General features: G+C 38.6%; 1 protein-coding gene across 1 annotated transcript; it reads left to right on the top strand.

The window, feature by feature from the left end:
• The first annotated feature begins 832 nt into the window (after positions 1–832).
• Positions 833–20016, top strand: LOC109037151 (uncharacterized). The gene is made up of 15 exons (XM_072299093.1): positions 833–1123; positions 1552–1704; positions 3411–3618; positions 4203–4418; positions 5267–5529; positions 6461–6683; positions 7336–7558; positions 8590–8868; positions 11288–11348; positions 12638–12790; positions 13651–13909; positions 15477–15889; positions 16951–17173; positions 18024–18246; positions 19001–20016. Exons 1-15 carry the CDS (start codon positions 1055–1057, stop codon positions 19266–19268), a joined length of 3234 nt encoding a protein of 1077 aa, XP_072155194.1. The 5' UTR covers positions 833–1054; the 3' UTR covers positions 19269–20016.
• The last annotated feature ends 1263 nt before the right edge of the window (positions 20017–21279 follow it).

Raw genomic sequence — 21279 nt, forward strand, 5'->3', positions numbered from 1 at the left:
CACTAACTGATGAGCAAACGAAATCCCTTAAAACAGTGACATGGCCGCCTCAGCGAACAGACTGGAGGACTGGAATGCGCGAACAACGCCGAAGGAAGGAAACAGCCGAACACCGGGCCCGGGCGGTTACAGTTCTGAGAATTTCCCTGACCGGGCCCATTGTCAGGTTGGCGCGCAAGCGCAACCCTCGAGAAGGAGGGTGGACAGTGGCGGCTGGAGGGTAAGGAGATGTTTTCTGCGTCACCGCTCGTAACGGGGGTGGGGCGATCGACGACTGTATATAACTGCGCATGCGCTCTGCGCCGATCGCGCGGGACTGGCCGGGATGGGATGCTCCGTGCAACGGTCAGCATTTTACAGTCAACCCGCTGTTAAATTGTCCGCTGCTATTTCAACACCCTCGCTGTTGCTTTAGCAGATTATTTCTGCGAATTTAACGGCCTTCAAAACATTAGACCAACACCTGCCCGAATGTAAATTTAATATCCAAACGAATGTCAAAATAACGGGTGGACTGTAAAATGAAAAGCCAATGACAGTCATTCCAAGAGCTTCAGGAACTGTTGATTTAATGAACCGCACCTGACGTTAACTCAACAGTCGTGCGATGATGGAATAACATACAGAATGTTATTTCAAAAGCATCAATAAGATGTTGAGCTAACAGATTTGCATACTTTTGTTTCAACATACTTAAAATGTTCAATTAGCAGTCACGACAAGTAAAAGAACAGAGAAACGTCAAACAAATTTAACATTCAATGTGACTGGGAGCTAGAGCGGGAAATACGAACGCGAGGCGCAGCACGAGAATACTCGGGCGTGGTCTGTGACGTTGGCTTGCCGCAACCCGAGTATTCTCGGGCGTGGTACTCAAAGGGATTACTGAATAAAAAGCCACAAGAATCGAACCAAAGAAAGTTTAATCGGTCATCGGCTCAGGCGTGCCCCCAAGACGTAAAATATTAAAGTGCGTGTGCTTCTTTCCTAATTTTAAAATGTTGATGAGTGCGTAATTATCTGACATACGGATCACTTCAGGTTCGGTGCACAGATGCATCACACATGCATTCTGAAAGAGTTTATTGCCATCATGTTTGAACTGGGACTAAACGTAACTCAGGTATTGCACATATCATTTCACATAGGTCCTTGTCTCATGAGTTCAATACTTTTTTGAAGAATCTTAATTTTTAACTTGATTTGTTCAAATTGCATTTTTCTCCGGAGCTTTTCAATCGGTCATTTTCTCACATAATGCATTCGTAAAAATTCCATCATTTCGCACTCATATTTCGATTGCCTTTGCAAACTTTCCTAAAGCAATTTTCTTTGCGCTTCTGACAGTTTTTTTTCTGTTCTTCTTTTTAATGGGTGTGAAAATGTTGATCATTTCGAAAATCATTATGCTATGTGTGTAAAAATTGTTAGAGACTATAGTAGAGACAAATACACACAATATTACTTATCAGTGAATTTTTCATTTAAAGGTTCATTTTTCTTAAATTTTCGACAGTCTTTGAACACTCCTCGTAAATTATTATATTCCAGAGGAATGCAATTGCCTGTTTCAAGTTCATGCTTGTTACAGTGCTTTGCGTAGCAGATGCTGCAGATATTCTGGTCATTAGCACAGTTCTATCCCACAGCCATGCTTTATATACAAATGTTCTAACTGAGGCCCTAGCCACTAGAGGACACAAGGTAAACAGTTTCTTTATTGCTTCCAAAATTTCCTTTAAAGACTTTCGGAACTTTCGATTTAAGGAATAGCGAAGAATATCGCAAGTTTTTGGATACTTATCATCATTCATACATTATTATATCATCATATATTATTTTGGACACCTAACTACAGGCTGCATCGAAGCTTTGCATAATATAGAGCATCAGAGTCCGAAGAATCTTTAAATAACGCATTTAAATACCGCTACCAACATGTTTAAAAAAAATGATACAAAACTCTTGAAAATTGACACCTGCTTTAAAATGTTGCATTAAAGACCTCCTAAACCTCCCACATTCACAATATACCACAGGTGCGCTGTAAATTACCTGTTTGAAAATCGTTACGCGCAATCTGAAGTCGTCCTTGGCTCAATGTTTGGTGGATATTGAGCAAAGAGACACACATAGACTAAAATTTGTCCGAATAAAAATTATCACCCTGGTAAAAATTGGCAGTAGAATCTGTGTTCCAAAATACCATAGACTTAAAGCCGGCTGTAAGATTTCCAATAGCTTCTGTAGCCGGCTGTACAATTTCTTATAGCCTTTTATAGCCGATGGCGATTAAGCATTAGCCAGACGATAAAGTTTATGCTAAACGTTACTAAATACGTATACTAGGACTTAGTGAGTTTTTGGACTACCGCTCTCTTTTTGTGCCGTAGTATCTTGATATATTTTGCGAGGAAAGCTCCGTACTGTTGAATGATGCCTGTCATTATTAATATGTTGGAGCGCCTTCAATTTCTTATGATAATGTGCAATACCTCTGGTGTGAAATAGTTGCTTCATACGCCGTGGCACGCTGCAGCGCGGCGGGCGGGCAGAGAGCGCAAAACGCGCATTGGCGCCTACAAACCTAACAGTGATACTTCACGCATTGCGCAATGCGTGAAGTATCCCTGTTAGGTTTGTAGGCGCCAGTGCGTCGCCGCTCCGCTTTGTGTTAGGCTCTAATATTCAATCTCGCGGAGTCAGCGTTTTTCAACTCATGATTCTGAAATGTTTGCACACTCTGTATGGATTATTCTCATTTTAATTGATGAAAAAAAAATGTGTTTTAAAGGAAAATATAATGTGTGTTTTGTAAACATTAAGGTAGTTCCGTAAAAAACTTAGTGATTTCCAAAGCACACGAATTTCTACACAATTTCTTATAGCCTTTTATAGCCAATGACGATAAAGTGTAAAGCCCGGCGATAGAAACTACAGCCCGACTGTATCCTTTTTTATAGCTTCGTATAGCCCGGCTATATGATTTGCTCCGCCTTCTACAGCCAGCTATATGATTTTCTATAGTTTTCTTTAGTTGGTTATAAGAACTCCTATGGTGTTTTGAAACGCAGCTCCTATAGCCAACTTTTATCAGGGTTTTGATGACCATTACATGAATCAGTGAGAACAAAAATACACCAAATCGGTAACTCGTAAATCCTCAATTTCATTGAAGACAGTCCATTTCCCCGAAGGTCATTTAAGTTGGCGCATCTGTTACAACTTGGACCTTTAGAGTGCGTCCTTAAGTATTTTTCTTCCGGCACCGAACATATTTTTCTTAGACTAACTTCTTCGCCTACTGCGCAGTTTTCGTGTGTGTCTGATTATTTTCATTTTTCCGAGTTAAAGTGATTCCGTTCTCTCTGATTCATATATTTGTTCTCATGTTTCAAAAAAAAATCAAGCTTGTCGTATTGTCTGCGGATGAGCTGAGGAGTAGCCCCAACGTAACCTCCATCTATTTAGAGGGAGGTTATGCTGCTCTGCGAAAAGCACGACCCAGTGATACCTTGGAGGACTTTAAGTATTCTTCCTCCACTGAATCGTTTATTCGCAGCACGAAATGGATTTTGAAATTTAGCGTCGTGGGCTGCCGTAGTCTTTTATTTTCAGGTGAGAGTTGCCTCCTATTTAATTATCTGTAAAATCTTACGTCGAAAGGAAAAAGAAAAGAGGAAAAAAGAATACAGATGTTGACAAAAGTGAGGAGCATAATTCAAAGAAAACCTGACGAAATTTGTGCTGGATTCTTGGTGCATTACGTGAACATAGCCGTCCTCAAATTTGGTGCAAAAAGGAATCAATCGGTTCCTTCAGGGTCCCTCAGCCAAGTAGCATTTCTACATGTATGAATGTAGCAGTCGCATCGTCAGTCATCGCAATTCTATTGAAAATATAGTTAAGTTATATAAAAATACTGAAGTACAGTTTCCACTGTAATGTCAGTTTTAGTATATTGATTGCGATGTTTCTATATTTTCAATTCAAGACACAAAAATTACTGAAACTTAAGATTTCCTATCTTCGTAGTTTTGGGCGCGAAAGTTATCTGCGACGTCTCTGTAAAATAGTTTTCAGTTGGCCTTTACTTCTTACATTAGACACTGGTGAATAATTTAGAAATATTCATGGGATTAAAAATAGCATGTAAATGAAAAGGAATCACTCAATGACGAAACATCATGTTTTTCTCACAGAGGGAAACAAACAGTTTTATAAGAGGTACAAAAATGCCACATTTGACTTGATTATTGCTGATGTTGCTGGTCCCGAGTGTTTTCTAAAATATGCTCAAGTTTTTGGAAACCCTCCAATCATTGGTTACACGGCTTTTTTCTCAAGACACGCAATGTTTTTGAGTGACTCGGAAAACCCAGCGTACATTCCACACTTCATGTCAACACTGACGGACAGTAAGTACCAAATTACATTAGGTTTGAATTTGACCACGTTGAAACTTTCCACGATAACTTTCGGGTGCTCCTTTTGTTTGGTCGAAGACAAACTAAAAGTTCATCCCAGTAAAGAGCCCCGTTTGTGCAAATTAAGAGAGGCAATATTGGGAGACGAGTGGAAAAAAAACCAAACTTTTTGAGTAAAAATTTTGATCAATAATTGTCGATGACGGTTCATTCAGCGATGAAGAATTTTCTGGAGAAAATAACTGCTAATGATACGGAAAAAACGTTTACTTTTGCCACGTATTGATTTTGTTCAGTAATAATTCCTTTGGGATGGTAATGTGTTCTGATATGAGAGCGGAAAGCGATATTGTATTGATTGAACGTTTTAAATTTAATGTTAATTGGCACAATTATTCTGTTTCCTGGATGTGAAAGACCTTTTTCCCTGAGAGAAATGTCTGTGAAGCCATTGTAAACATAATGCCAATTTGTCTTCTTTTTGTCACGATTATGAAACTTGCAAGTTTATTCAACTTTTTTCTGAAAGTTGAGAGCAATCATTTTGAAACGTAGCGAGAGAAAAGTCCCGCATAGCCGAAAGCCGCCCACTATCATTGAAAAAATTGATAAATCCACGCAATTTGTTGAGGTCCGGTTATGTTCAAAGAACAAAAAAAAACTTTTAATCATGTGAACAGCCAGACTTTTTATCTCAGTTTTTTATTACTCATTTCCCTACGAGAAGAAGGAATCAAACAACTACGTATTCAATCATATCGTAACGTGTATTTTTTTAGCTTAAAAACCACCTGCTGCAAAGTATTGTGATCCTAACTGAAAATTATTGCTAAATACAGGGATGAATTTTTGGGAGAGGCTCATCAACTGGTTCCAGTACAAGTATTACGACTTGAAGCGACATTATTGGATGTTCCCTATTTTGGAGAAAATGTCCGAAGAATTTTTCGGTATCGTGGAGCCGAGAATCGAAGAACTGGATACGAGACTTTCACTAGTATTGGTCAACGATCATTTCACTATGACACAGCCAACGCCCTTAGCTCCGTCTGTGATCCCGGTTGCCGGACTCCATATTAAACCGGTTAAGCCTTTGCCCAAGGTTGGTAAAAATAGGCGGCATCCGCATCCATCACCCCAAAAAAGAATTGCTGAGCCTCATTTTTTTCCTCAGCTGCTCTATTTTAAGTTAAAGAACAGTTGGAAGACAATTTTCCGAAAAGCTAAAACATAAATATTTACCGTCTTTGATACAAAAATGTTGGGATTTTTCAAAATTACACTCTGGAGAATTTTCATATTTTATTGAGACTAAAAGTCTTGTTCCTGAGACAAGGCAGGTTTAACAAGTTTATCTTGTCTCTACGGCTCTACTATTTTTTTTAGTGCAGGAAAGGGGTTGTATGAGGAACGACAATGAAAACGACCATGAACCTCACTTCATATGAAAAACTAAAGTTGTCGGTTCCAATAACTGAAGTCTTCAGTAATAATATGCGCCTAGGGATGCAAAACTTTGGTTACCTGAACTGAAATTTGGTCCGTTTGACCAAAAATGTCAGTTACCTGAACTGGAAACTTCAGAGTTTCATGAGAGCCGAAGTTGTTTTTTCCGTGCATAAGTTGCTGGTTATTGCTGTTTAGAAGCGTATAAAAGCCAAACCCTTGGTTACATTTTTTGGCTCCTTGCGTTTTTCTTAGAGAGAAGTTCAGAGTAGTCGGTACCCAAACATTTTCTATCGTAATCATAATATATTCAGTGTGTACTTTAGGTATCCTACTGTCCTACTGACTGACTGACTCAGTCACTCAGTGTGTACTAAGACGCCGAAGACTAAACAGTAGCCTGAGTCCATAATCCCACATATCTTATAGAAGCCACATGACATATTGCATCCCTGATTAGACAAGAATTATGTGCATCTTGATTAGTGATGTTCAAACGTTGTATGCTTTACGAGAATTATATGATCTCACATTTCGAAGTACCATAATCTATGACTCAATCTAAACTGAAAAATGTTGTGTTACAGGATATTGAAAAATTCATTTCCGAAGCGAGGCACGGCGTCATATATTTCAGTTTAGGATCTAACTTTTTTAGCAATCGCATGGAGGAGGGGAAGAAAAGGATGTTTCTGGATGCTTTCGCTCAACTTCAGCAAAGAGTTCTCTGGAAATACGAAGATGACACTTTGTCTAATATTCCTCAAAATGTTATGTTACGGAAGTGGCTTCCTCAAACAGATATTTTAGGTAAGAATCTGACTAAAACCTGATTGCACGCATTTAAGCCTCCTAAGTCACACTCGAGTAACTTTGTTTCGAACAATCTAAAATTGCTTAATCATAAAAGAAAGCATTCTCCGATTGGCGATTATTGTCTCAATCGATTCAATTGCAGTAGATGGTTTGAATTCCTGCGAAAATTGTTTTTTTTTTTATGAGACCTTTTTCTGAAGACATATGTTTTATTAGAGACCTTGCTTTCCTATCTTCCATTTAGTGTACAAATTATATTAGTAAGTACTCGCTCAAATTCACGTGGCCAAAATATCGAGGGATTAGTTTAAAAATCCGACCGAGGTAACACCAACTTGCCTAGAGCTCACACCGAAATTCATCGATCAACGTCAAGAAAAGTATATGCTCTACTAACAAGTTGCTCATCGATCAGCGCTAGTTAATATTTAGCGTTGACCTTTGGCTTAGTTTCTATCTTACCCAACTAAGGAGCTTAATTTTGCAATGCGCGCCCTTTGTACTGCCATGCTAAGGAAAAACACCATATGCAACTTAAGGCGTTGCCAAATTTTTTTCTAATTTTTCTCTTTCTTCCTTTTCAGTTTTGTTGGTATTTTTTCAAACGTATTACGATGGGTACTTTACTTGTATTTTTCTCTTACAGCTCATAACAATACAGTCTTATTTATAACGCATAATGGATACCTGAGCACTCAAGAGTCAGTTCATTTCGGAGTTCCTATGCTGGGCATCCCGTTAATCCTAGACCAGTTCAAGAACAGTGTACGCGTATTCAAGAAGGGAATCGGGCTGAGCTTGGATTTGAATAAGATTCATAATTCTCAACAAATACTCGATAAGATAAAAATATTAATAGAAAATCCCAGGTACATACTATCTTTTTGAAGTCTCAAATTTATTGGCTCCTAAAATTCTACACATTAGCTGTTTATTTATAAGAGAAAAAGAATAGCCACTCTCATTGTCCCTTCTTCTTTTCTCGTCACCTCCCATGTTTCTCTCTAGGTATTCCTCATTTTACATTCACTTGCACCATTGATAAATGCCATTCTGGATTAGCAACCGGCGGCGGTTCTCTTAATTCACTGCAAATTTAACTGAATGATGGATAAAAATATCTCATATATTATCTCAATAAAATCAAATATAAGTACTATATAAATAAAAGTACTGACGATGGATACCTAAAAGTGATGGCTACATTTTTCGATGGATGTCAGTGTAAGAGGTCTGAAAAGCTGAAAGGATTATATTGGACAATGCTGAAAAATCACATAAAAAACCTCAATGTGAGACCCTGTCACAAAGAAACGTGCAACATGGAAATAATTTAAACCGGGAAAAATGACTTCTAGGGGCCGTCCATAAAATATGTCACCCATTTTCCCCGACTTTTTTTTACCCCTCCCACTCTTCTGTCACCTACATGTCACATACTTCCAGACCCCCCCCCCCCCTAAAAATTACGTAATTTCAATGGTGAATGGTGATCCTCCCATCCAGTTCCCTTAGGTGTAGGGTTGTTGTAAACAATTGCTACAAGTGTATCACACATTAAATCTCACATGATAAAAATGCCTAGAAAATAACGTTGAGCACTGTCTGTCAGATAACCCCAGAAATCTCTGACAGGTCACTAGAGTTCGTGGAAAGCATCAGTGGCGTGGCGTGCTTTACGATGTATCGATTGTTATTCCATTTAAACCTATGGAAAAGGATCGATTTTCAGGGTGTTCGCAGCGAACACCTTAATAATCGATTCTTTACCATGAGTTTAAATGGCAGAACAATCGATACATCGCAATTCACGCCACGCCACTGGAAAGCATATCTATCGTGTATAGGTATATCGTGTATAGGTGCGCGTAATCTAATTACATCCTTTAATTTGTTACAGTTATAAACAGAACGCACACAAATTATCAGCTTTTTTCAGAGATCGACCGATGCCACCTTTAGATACGGCCATCTACTGGATAGAATACGTGCTGAGGCATAAGGGGGCAAATCACCTAAAGCTTGCGGGGTTGGACCTACACTGGTTTCAGTATTATCTTCTGGATGTCTATCTTGCTATATTGATAGCATTTTACACATTGTACATTGCTCTTGCGAAATTGGTAGATCTGATAATTAAAACGGAGGGATCTCCAAAGATAGAACGAAAAAAATTATGATTGTCATCTCTTGCAATCTTCGATGAACTTTTCAATTTGGAATCAGTTATATCTATTGTGTAATTAACTCAACACGGTTGCTGATATAAGTTTTCAAAATGTTGAGTTTCGATCAAGAAAAATTAAAATGTGTGCAATAAAATGCTACCAATATAACCTCTTTTTCATTGAATTCTACACCTTCTCGGAGTTTTTATCAGCGATGGTGCATGGTATGTAACTACTTGGTGACTAAAAAGTCGGTTAAATTATTTCCCACTTCGATTATGTGCGTGCATAAATCCACGCTAATGGGTAAAATTCATGGGCGTTATTGGGCGTGTGAACTTCTCTGGCAAAATGACCTCTCCGAGGGAGACTACTAGAAAAGGTGCATCACAACACTCTTCCTCTTTTATCAAAGTCCCATGCAAATAATTGGAAGAATACAGGTAGGATAAGAAAAAAAGAAAGAATAGAAAAGAAAAGAACACTAAACAGCGAGAAAAAAGTCTTAGTAGTTTACGCTGTAATCTGTTACTTAGAACTTCCTGCTTATCAAAACTGTAATCGCCGGAATTTGATTACGAATATACATACAATCTAAAATGCTGTCAAAAATTTAATTTATAAGGCAAATCTAAAAGGTATCAAATGGATTACATTTTGAAAATTAGGAACTAAAATGTTTGGCTCATTCGTAAAAACTTGTACGTCTATAGGGGAACTGATGATACATGCGTTGTTTTTAAGCTGAGCCAGAAATTGTACTTCCCAATTGCAGCACGTAGTCCAATTACAATAATTAGTAGTCGGCTAGATTATTATCAACATATTCTCCATACAGCCGAATAAAAAAACCACAAACTGTGAAAAAAAAATCGGTTAGGTAAACCGTAAAGTTCGGTGTTCAATATCGGCCGTACTGCTCGGTTCATATGACCTCTCTCTCAGTTCTGGGAAACCGTATCCTCGGTTAAGGTACCAAGCGCTCAAACCAAACTGAACAGTGGGAAAAGTTCGGTTGCATGAACCGAGGATACATTTCCGAGAAACGAGAATTCCGTCAAATGAACTGAACAGTACGGCTGATATTGAACACCGTACTCACCGTTCATAAGACCGAAATTTTTTTCTCAGTGCAGTAAAAATATTACCGAGATTGGGAGGATAGTGCATCAACACAGGAAATGTGACAAGAGGGGTCGAACAGTTCATCGGAACATCATCCCGTGAAGACTTTTAAAGGGACACCACGTCAAGGCCGCTGGATGCCGCGCCGTGTACAACAGCCGGCCGCGGGCACACGAAGTTAAAACGCCTTCAGTTTTTCGATCAGCAACACGCGCATCCATTGGGCATGTATAGTTGTATCTAGGCGTTGACCTAACTAAAGGCGGACTGTTTGTTAATAACGCTTCACGGTAATCAGTTAAACATTACTGTAAAACTTTATGACAAGTAAGTACTATGAATACGGAGCATCTGCTTACGTAAAGCACACGTAACAATTTAAGCAGCCCAATTACATTTGGGAGAAATAAAAGCTAAAAACGGGGTACAGGCTGTGAATAAAACAATTTGAACGGGGCGTTTCGGGATTAACATGCCCTTTTTCAACCGCCGATGGAAAAAAAACAAAAAATTAAAAACATGTATGAGCCGCCGCTTAACATTGAGGCAAGACTTCTTAGTCTTAACCCATTGATTAAATCAATTAAATAATAATTGTAAATTGACACAGATGCTACGAAAAAGGAAAAAATAAAAAGTAAAGGGAATTCTCTTCATTGATGGAATGAGGATTAAATTATGCAATCCGAGAGAATAAAATAAAAACATAAGGGAAATTTATATGCAATGTAACTATAAGAAAAGAACACAGGTGGATTGATAGCGATTCGGAACCCGAACTATACAATCGTTGAGCAGTTTTTAGATCAATCCGCCACCGACGATCTTCTTAAGAAATAAAGATGAACTTTTGCTACTTCATCGAGTCAAATCGCCGATGGAGATCCACGGTTGTCACTTTCCTCCACCCGATGGGACTGACGTCCCGGTTCAATGGGTTTTTAAAGAAAACGCGTTCCTTTTCGCGGAACACCAGCAAATGACGAGTTGCAATTATGAGTTTAAAAAAATTTCAAATACTATTTTTGGGTTTATATTTAACGGTGATTTATAAATATTGTTGAATAAAATTTAACAGATTGTGGATCGTTTGTGTGCGGTTGCGCGGTTGGGCATTGGTTTTGCGTCTCCATTTATGCATTCAGCAACATCTCATTAATGCGAAGGAACTGTGATACAGATAAATAGTGTTTTTATTTATAATTAATTTAATTGTATGCAGCACTCGTCCGGAGTCTATTATTGAGCGTGACTCAGTTTACTTTGATCTATCACGGAAGAAGGCAGCACCTACTGACCGATAAGTGATAAAAACATCGTTGGAAAATCGATCGGACTAACAACAAGTACCTGGAACTTTAATCAAGTACGTACTCAAATTATTCTATGCTATTTCAGACATTTTAGTCCGAATGTACATAAACTGCGTGTCGATGGCCAAAGTGCGAGACCACGTGTTTCCGTTTGCGACGTTGCAGAATTCCTGTCATGCCTTATTTTCTCTTTGAAAAATTAGTCAATTTAAAGTCTCAAAAATATCCTTGATTGCTTTTCGCTGTTAGTAAAATATATACTGTGTAAATTTCAAGCCATACGGTTGGCTTGTTGATCTTCGAAAAATCAGTAATATAGTGGAACTTTTAGGAACACCGCGATGGAAATCAATGGATTGCATTTTGCAAAACGGAACCACTATAGCATTGCAATGTTGCTAAAATTGTGCAACTTCTTTGGTTTTGGAGGAAAAACTCGATTATTCATTAATAGTTTCTATTTTATTCGCTAAAAACTGTAAATTTAAGACAAAAATTACCATCTAAATTTCATAGTTTTTCACGATTTCCGCAATTTTATTGCAAAAGATGAAGTTGCACAATCTTAGCATCATTGCAATGCTAGTGGTTCCTTTTTGCAAAATGCAATCCAATTGTTTTGCGATTTGGTCATCGATATGTGGCTCGAGGAGAAGGGGCTTTAATCCATGGGGGAAACATTTTCTATTAGATAAATGTTTGCCGAGTCGGGTTGAAAAATCTGGTTTTAAAATGTCGTCGGAAACCTTTCTCTATTATTCTAAAAAATAAGTTGCTGGTGTAGCTCAATCCAATAGAGGGTCAAGCTGCATTACAATCAAGCGATTATATACTCCAGCCATGGCAGATTCAAACTTTAAACACTTCTTGGAAACCACGTTTCCCAACTGCATCTTAAAATCCACTTCCCATAAAATAGACTTCAAGATTCAAATATCTGCTCAGACATTTATTACAGTACTTGGTTGAAAACATGATCTACCATTCATTCGGTTAATATATTTATTTTTCTTACACGAGCGTGTAATAGTTAGAGTCCAAGCGACAATATTAAACAAGTTTGCGACAATCCTTCCAATTTTCATACGTATTAGAAGAATGGTGATAAATTATTGATCAATAGTGCTGTATACGAAATTCGGAGATCTGTAGGAGATGTAACCAGTAATATTACTGATTGCGTAAAAACCACGGAGATTAAGAAGTAAGTCATCGCGTGAGAAAAATTAAATCGCGTTATACACAAGGAAATTCAATCTAAGAATCCATTAAAAACCTCAAAATGGGTCAAAATTTCATTAATTTGAAAATCCTTTATTACCCGATGATGATTTTGTTACAGATGAGGTGGTCACTGATATGCACCATTTTACTGATTTTCTACACTCAAAATATCAAAGCGGCTAAGATTCTAGTCTTGGCTACAGTTTCTTCTCACAGTCATGCAATTTTTACAAGTGCCATTACCAGCGCACTTGCCGCTAGAGGACACGAGGTGAGTATGATTTTGAAAAAAAAGAAGGGGGAGGGGAAATGGCGAAACATTTCTAATTTTCAAAAAAAATGTTGAATTCCAGATTTACCAATATTCCGTCACGTTGACGTTGAGGAGGTACATGTGGCGTTTGGGTGTCGCAGAACGGCCCAGTGCGTTGTAGGAGCGACTTTTATGTTTTGTTACGTTATGTATCTACGCGTGTTCTTATACAGGAAAACCTTAATCTGATTGTTATGAAATTTAAATGAGCCTCAGGTGGTTTATGATTCCCTCTCACCTGATTCTATCATTCGAGTCGCTCTTTTCCATTTTGAGCGCGTCTCTATCTACACTCAGAGTATAATCTCGATAGAATAAAGTATTAAACTTTAGTTCATATTGAATACCGAACTATTCCGGTTTAGAAGATCGAAGTTCTGGGACTCAAGAAACGAATTTTGGTGGGCTGAATCAGTGCTCGATTTCTTTGACCAAAAACTTCGGTGGCGAGGCGTGAATGATCGATTATCGATATTTCCCCGATTGAAATTGTGGTAAAGACTCGATTATTAAGGAATTCGTTGCCAACATCCTATTTTTCGATCCTTATCCATAGGTTTTAATGACAGATCAATCAATGTATCATCGCAAAGCTCGCCACGCCACAGACCTGAACCAAAAAAGATCGAAGTTCAATAAGGACCGACATGTAGTTCAACAATAGTTCGACAATAGTTCTACAATATGATACATGAATCTCTTGTAAAACTCTTATTAAGTTTAGGACTAGTTTCCTTAACGTTTTCCATATCTGCATGTCTCTCATATTCTTAGAACGAATAATTCCTATTTTTCCAATACTTTTTTTACCTTCACAGCTGGTCGTTCTGTCTCCAGACAGGGAAAAGCGTGCGATCCGAAACATAACAACGATCTATCTCGAGGGCGGTTACGATGATAAATTATTCAATATAAATTTGGAGGAGATGCCATCGTCGGAGGGGCTTTTAGATTATTTCAGGATGTATACAGAATTCTCCACGGCCACATGCCAAACTCTTCTATTCTCCCCCGGGAACAAGAAGTTTCACAGGGATCATAGAGATCACAAATTCGACCTCATTTTATTCGACATCGGTAAGTAATGAGCTCTGGAATATATCTTCTCGAGTTAATAAAAAAGTTACAGCCTCTTTTTTTGTTCAATCGGTCAAAGTACTTGGAAAAAATAACTGTATGCGAAAAGCGGTCCTCAGCCATAACGGTTAAATTCGCGGATAACGGGATACAGTGTCAATTCTTAAGGCCGAAAACGCGAATCTCAGTACTTCTGCCTTACTTCCCGACAGAGGAAAAATATTATTCAAGATTCTGTTGACGCCTGAAAAAGGATCTTATTGTAGCTATCCTTAAGAATTATTTCGATGCATGGCTCAAGCACAAAACCACGTATCTCTTTTGTGGTGTCTCAAAATCTTCATTCCTGCTTTATGTTTCCGAGGAAGAGCTAGTCAACTTTACAACTTGATATTCATACAGAATATTCTGCTACCAAAGAAGAAGAATCAAGGAACTTGAAAAAAAAAATTAAGTGGACGTATTTCCAAGGGAAAAATAAAGTATGACAAGATGAGAAGTCTCCGACGTCGCAAACTGAGATAATAGCGGTTCCGTGCTTTATCACCATGTTTTTGGCTGTTAATCTATTTACTAGATGAATGATGAGCTTTGGTTGATGTCATGAGCTTAAACAAGATTCCCAAACTTTGGTTCAACTTGTCTGACTCTAGACCGATAGGTCCCCTAGTAGCAAAACCACAGAAGGAAAAGATAAATATTATGTACGAAAGTTAATTTTTTTTATATAATGCATGCATACGAAATGTTAAAAGTGAACATTTTTATGTAATCATTATATTAAAAAATGTAATAATTTTCGTGAGCTTTTTGCGAACATACTAAAAATTCCTCTAATTCGCGTAAAGCTCACGAAAATGATGACCTATTTTTTTATATAATCGTTACATAAAAATGTTCACTTTTAACACTTTCGTATGCATGCGTTATATAAAAAAATAAAAAATGTGTGTATAAAAAAAAATTACCTTATCTAGCTTTTATCATTTTTCATATATTACGGTCAGGTCTGAACTTTGATTTTTTTTTATATAAGCGTTACACATTTTTTATATAAAAAAATCATTTAGATAACAGATATGTTTTTTTTATACTTTTTTTAGAAAAACAAAAATTTGTTCTGCTACTAGGGTCCCGGTTTCGAACACCCGGTGATGGCGACAAATTTTCACGGGGCTGACGGGTATCTGCTGAAACAGGTTCTACTCGACCTTAATCCCTGAAAATTTGCCATGCCGGAGCATGGATGTGCCAAAATCCTCCTGATGTCTACTGACACTGAAATAATCTCTGTGTTGAAAGTCATGTCTGTAGATGACTGTAGATTCCTAAGTTACTAAATAAAAAATAATAGGAGCCACAAACAAACAAACAAAAAAACTTTGGTTTGTTTGCAAAACGAAAGTTTCAACACGTTGTTAACCATCGACATGGTGGGTAGGTCAACAGTTAAATGGTAAAGATGCTAGAGTCCAGAAAGTAAAAGATTCCATTGGCAAGATACCAGTGGAGCGTCACTTCGTCCCTGATTTTCCCTGATTTTCACGCTAGGGATTTGAATTTCCAGGTTGCTCGGAGTGTTTCCTGAAATACGCCCACGTCTTCGGACACCCTCCGATCGTGGCCTACTCAGCCTTCTTCACGATCCAACCCTACAACTTGGGCAATTTTTACAACCCGGCCTACGTGCCCCATTTCGCGACCGGGTTTGGAGACCGCATGAAGTTCAACGAGCGGCTCACGAACTGGCTCTACTACCAGTACAATAGTTTCTGGCGCCGGTATCTGTACCTGCCCGCCGTGGACCGGATATCCGATGCGTTTTTCGGGTTCTCCGAGCCGAAAATCGCGGACCTCGAACGGGAGATCTCGTTGATGTTGACCGATGACCATTTCAGCATTTCCCTCCCGAGGCCGAACGTCCCTGCTGTCGTAGATGTTGCCGGACTCCACATCAAACCGGCCAAGGCTTTGCCCGATGTAGGTTTCAAAGGGGTATTATTCTTTAAAGGGTGATTTTTTGGTGAGGGAATTGTATTTTGGGATCTACGTGGGAACGGGCCGAGGTACGGGAAACACAGGTATGCTCTTCCCAGTGTTCGAAACTCACAGGCGCCAACGCGCCAAATGCGCCTAGAAAATCGGCCATGGCGCTTAAACAATGAAGGGTCTGCGCCAACGCGGCCCCTAAAAAGTGCCTTCTAATAATCTGGATTTTCACAGGAAGTCACATAAAGAAAGAAAAACAAATCTATTTGAATTGAAAAAACTCAGAATTTTCAGCACTACAAGTGAAAGCTTGCTTTTTCTATTCTTCACGATTTCATTCTTGGTGCTTTTGTTTTCCCCAAATTACAGCTACTTACTAGTTCCATTACGAAAATATCTTTTTTCTAACTTTTCACTAAATGCACCGAAATATATAGGCAAAAAGTCAATTTGGCCCCTTAAAAATCTTCAATGGCACCTAAAAATCGGGCTTGATGCGCCACACGCCTCCTAGTACTCAAAAGTGAGTTTCAAACAATGGCTCTTCCCGACCCATTTGGCCAGAACTTGGCTTTCGGCGGCTCCCACTGGTAGAGCAGTGGGGCGAAATTTGAAATTCAACAACTTTGGAATCTTGGCCGAAAACAAATAATGACCGCCCGCCCTCCGTAACAAGACATTTTTCAGCACACCGTTTCGGTCCCGGCCATTGTGTCTAAAAATGTGTATCATACTAGTGGCAAATGTCAAGAAACGTTCGGCCCGACAACAGAACCGATCATTGTAAGAGCTATACGGTTCTGTTTGCTCCATGATTGAACGAACCGGTTGTACTATCCACAAAATCTTGGTTTGATTGATAATTTTAATGAGATCACCACAGAAAATAAAGATCCGTCAGATTTGGGGGTATGCTTCGACTGGAGGAATCATCGAGCTTATAGCACTGAATATTACAAAAATAAAAAAGTCTAGAGGAGGTACCTATTTATCACCATAACTACATAACTATCTATAAAAAATTGTACCTTTAAGTTTACTCGAATTTACAGGACTTGAAAGAATTCATCGAAGGTGCAAAGCATGGCGTAATATTTTTCAGCTTGGGCTCAAATTTTCTGAGCAAACATATGTCTCAGCAAAGGAAGCAACTGTTTCTGGAGGCGTTCAGCCAACTCCCGCAAAGAGTGGTGTGGAAGTACGAGGACGAAACATTGCAAAATCTACCCAAAAATGTTCTCGTGAAAAAGTGGTGCCCGCAAACTGATATTTTAGGTGAGGAAAGGAGACGCATTGGTCAGGATTCCAGTTTCCGAGTTTTTCCCTACACTGCCGTGCTAAGGAAGAACGCCGCATGAGCTTTCAGACGTTGCCACATCTCCTTTGATAAAAACTAATTTTACTGGAAAAAATTGTTAAAATTTTCATCCAAAGATTTCAGACAATTTTTTACGAAATTTAGTCTAAAATAATTGAAAATTTAAAGGGAAAATGTGCATACATATTGTCCAAAATACATATTTTATGAAGTGAAATTTGGCAACTCTCGAATGTTCATACGGCATTCTTCCTTAGCACGGCAGTATACGGCCCTCATATTTAGAGCTGTGAGTCAAAAATACACTGAAAAAGACAATCTCGGAAAAGCATCTTTAAAGTTAGAGATACACTAGTTCGATTAAAATTACATACCTCCTGCGTGTGTCATTCAAAACAAAAACATGCACTACATTGCGAAGGAAAAACGCCTTATGAGCTTTCAGATGTTGCCAAGTTTCCTTTAATAAAACCTGAATTTCCTGGGAAACATATCAATAATTTTTCAACAATTTTCAGGGAAGTTTTTTTTAAATTCGATCTTAAATATTTGAAAATTTACAAGAACATTACTTGTGACTTTCCCCAAATATAAATGTTTAATCGGAGGAATTTTGGCAGCTATCAAAGGTTCATACGGCGTTTTTCCATAGCACGGCGGAGTACCTCAACCGATGTCTTGATTAGATCGTTTAATGCAGCAAGAAAAAGTAGTATCATTGTGTCTAAGTATGATAAAATCTACCATATTTTTTTTTCCAGTGGGGTTGAGCATCATTTAATAGCTATTGTTTTCTATTTTTTGTAGGCCATAACAATACGGTTCTGTTCATGACCCATAATGGCTATTTGAGCACCCAGGAGTCTATCTACTTCGGGGTTCCAATGCTTGGAATACCCGTGATCGTGGATCAATTTCAAAACAATGCAAAAATGGTCAAGGCAGGAATTGCGCTCAGGTTGGATCTCAAGGAAATTCATAGCACTGAGCAAATAAAGAATAAAATTATGACGATATTGAACAACCTAAGGTGAGAACTCTTATACTGAGACATAATTCAAATTGAATAGGTAGCTTGCTTTCTGAACTGCCCAACGCTGTTACGGAATTTCAGGTTTTCTTTATAAAAGATTTTTTTGGTAAGAAAGAACATTAGCTAGAGCGCTTGATAAAGACGTTCCTTGTTCATGATTTACTGGAAGGCTACGCCCCCTGTCCGCTACACGGCCCACCCTCGAGAAAAAGAAGACCGTTGCCATCAAAAGATTCCTCTTAAAATATTCAACGGCTATGTCATGTCATTTACCAATGACGATTCTTTCAAGTTGGCAACACTGTTTTTTCTCCATTTAAATGTTTGTTAAACAATAGATTCTATAGGTGAGGCAGCTTGCCTCATCTAGAGTCAGATGTTGATGAATCAAAAATTCTGACTTTACGAGTTTGAACAATCACGCAAGACACAGTGCGGACGGCGCGCGGCGCAGAACGGGTGTTAGTGCCTGCAAGACTACATCGATACTTCACGCATTGCGCGTACGGCCGCGCCCCGGCGCAGAGCACATGTTAGTGCCTGCAAGCCTGGATACTTCCCGCATTGCACGTACACCACACCACCACACCATCGCTCCATACTACCTGTGCTTTCTTTGTCTATGGCTTTGTCTGTCAATTTCAATGATAAGCCCGCTGGTCACGATCAAACTAGCAGAGTACTGACGCATCCTTACAGTAAAAGGTTCAAACTGTTTCTTGATTTTAGTTTTCTTTATGATTTTCCGCAGCTTCCGGGAAAAAGCGCAGCAGATGTCGGTGCTTTTCCGGGATCGGCCGATGACTCCCCTGGACACGGCAATCTACTGGATCGAGTACGTGTTGCGGCACAAGGGAGCCAAGCAGCTGAGGGTGGCCAGTCTCGACTTGGCCTGGTACCAGTGCTACCTCCTCGACATCTATTTCCTCATTGCTGTCTCAGTTTTCGCACTATACTATATTCTTGTCGCCTTTTTCCGCGCGATATTGAGCAATGAACCGAAAGAAAAAGAAGCGTAAAATCTTCTACTACTTCTATGTAACTTCTCATTCAAAATGATACGCGAATGGACCACTAGACAAGGTACGAATTAAGCATTCTGATACATGTTTTTTAACCACAATTTCACGTAGAACACGATGCGCACAACAAAAATTACCGAAATCAACTCCTTACGAAGATATTCAATGATTCCTGATGAGTGAATTCAAACCACCCGCTCAATAAAACTCAATGCTCTACGTGATTCACATCGCGCGTTGAATATTATCGTGACAGTCTCTGCGATATGAAAATCTGGCAACCACAATTTTGACGCTTTGGCTCGGCTATAGCAAATTGCTTATCATTTGAACAACACATGGTGGGAAATGAACAGTGCTCGATTGAGAGGCTTGCTGAAACTTTTGTAGTGCGCGCTTTGACTCACGTAGAGCTTTGAGTTTCTTGTGAGCGGGCAATTCAAAATCCGCGTAACCAATGTGAAATAAAAAGCTTAATATCTTCGTCAGGAGTTAGTTTCAGTCATTTTCGTTGCGCGAATTGTGTTCTACGTGAAATTCTGACTAAGCAACATGTATCAGAATGCTTGAATTCGTGCCTTGTCTAGTGGTCCATTAGCACAACTTGAGTCTAGATCTATATTGAAGTGTAATACAATATTGATGGTTAAAGTGCGAATCCGCGTGCCTCCGTTTGCTACGTTGCCAACATCCTGTCGTACTTTATTTGTTCATGGGGAAACTAATAAACATAATGTCTTTAAAACTCCCTTGGTTTTTCTTCTATGTTAGCAGAATATTCCGTAGGAATTTCAGAGAATTCTGCGAGTATACATATTCTTAGGTATAATCTAGGAGAAATCCACATACAGTTTCAAAGCGTTATTCTTACAAAATAAAATACAAAAATAATGTCTTGCAGTTTAGTGTTTAAATTCCTAAAAAAATCATAGATGCGCATGTAATATGACATATTCATACGGGGAATATCAACAACCTTGAGTCCACGCCAAATAATTTACGCACTTCTAGACTGCAAGAGGAGATCGCCTGAAGTCACTGTTACATGTAAAGTAAAGGCGAGAGGCAAGATGGCAGATCGTCTGTAGCAGTCTAAAAGTGCGTAAACTTATTTGGCGTAGACTCTGCAATAACTTCAATTAAGAGCTCTATAAGTTGTCTAATTCAAAAACTAACTTCCTTCATCGCCTTCTTTTAGTGTATTTTCCGAAGAAAATACACTATTGCATTCTCCCATGATGTCGGACCCAGACCCGAGACCTTGTGAAGAGCACCGATCACGGGTCGTAGATCACGAAAATATATGCCATTCAAATTCATGTGTATATATATGTATGTATATATGTATGTATGCATGTAGTTAGTTTGTTAGTTATTTTTTCGATTTTTGAGTAGTCATATCTTTCTTACGTTCAAAGATATTTTGACCAATTTTTTTGCATTTAGTAGAGACTTATTAGAACTACTATTCTGCAACAAAAAAAAAATTGAAATTTGAGGCAATAGATTTTTTTTATATTATTTTTTATTACCGAAAAAGGTAAAGGAGGGAGGAGATTTAAGTACTGTCTGAAGGTAAAATAAATATAAGGGTAGGAAGGATGCAAAGAAAGTTTACGAAAAGATGGAAATGAATGCCAGAATATATCCCCAAGCCTGGGACGAGTACTTGTACTGCCGTGCTAAGGAAAAACGTCGCATAAGCATTCGAATGTTGCCAAATTGCCTCTCAGGAAATATTAATTGTTTTAAGAACTTTATGCATATTTATCTTGAAAGTTTCTGACACTTTAGATCAAATTACGAACGAAATTACCTATCCGAAAAATTTGTGCACATTTTCCCGAAAATTCGTGATTTATCAAATGAGATTTGGCAACGCCTGAAGGCTCATAGGGCATTTTTCCTTAGCACGGCAGAGTAGAAGGGAGCTCGAAGTCTTGTTTGCTTTTGTTTGTTTGTCTGCCCCTTCTACCTTGTTACACAGTAAAATGTACATGTAAGGCCG

Source organism: Bemisia tabaci, chromosome 4, assembly GCF_918797505.1.
Source record: "Bemisia tabaci chromosome 4, PGI_BMITA_v3".
NCBI lineage: Eukaryota > Metazoa > Arthropoda > Insecta > Hemiptera > Aleyrodidae > Bemisia > Bemisia tabaci.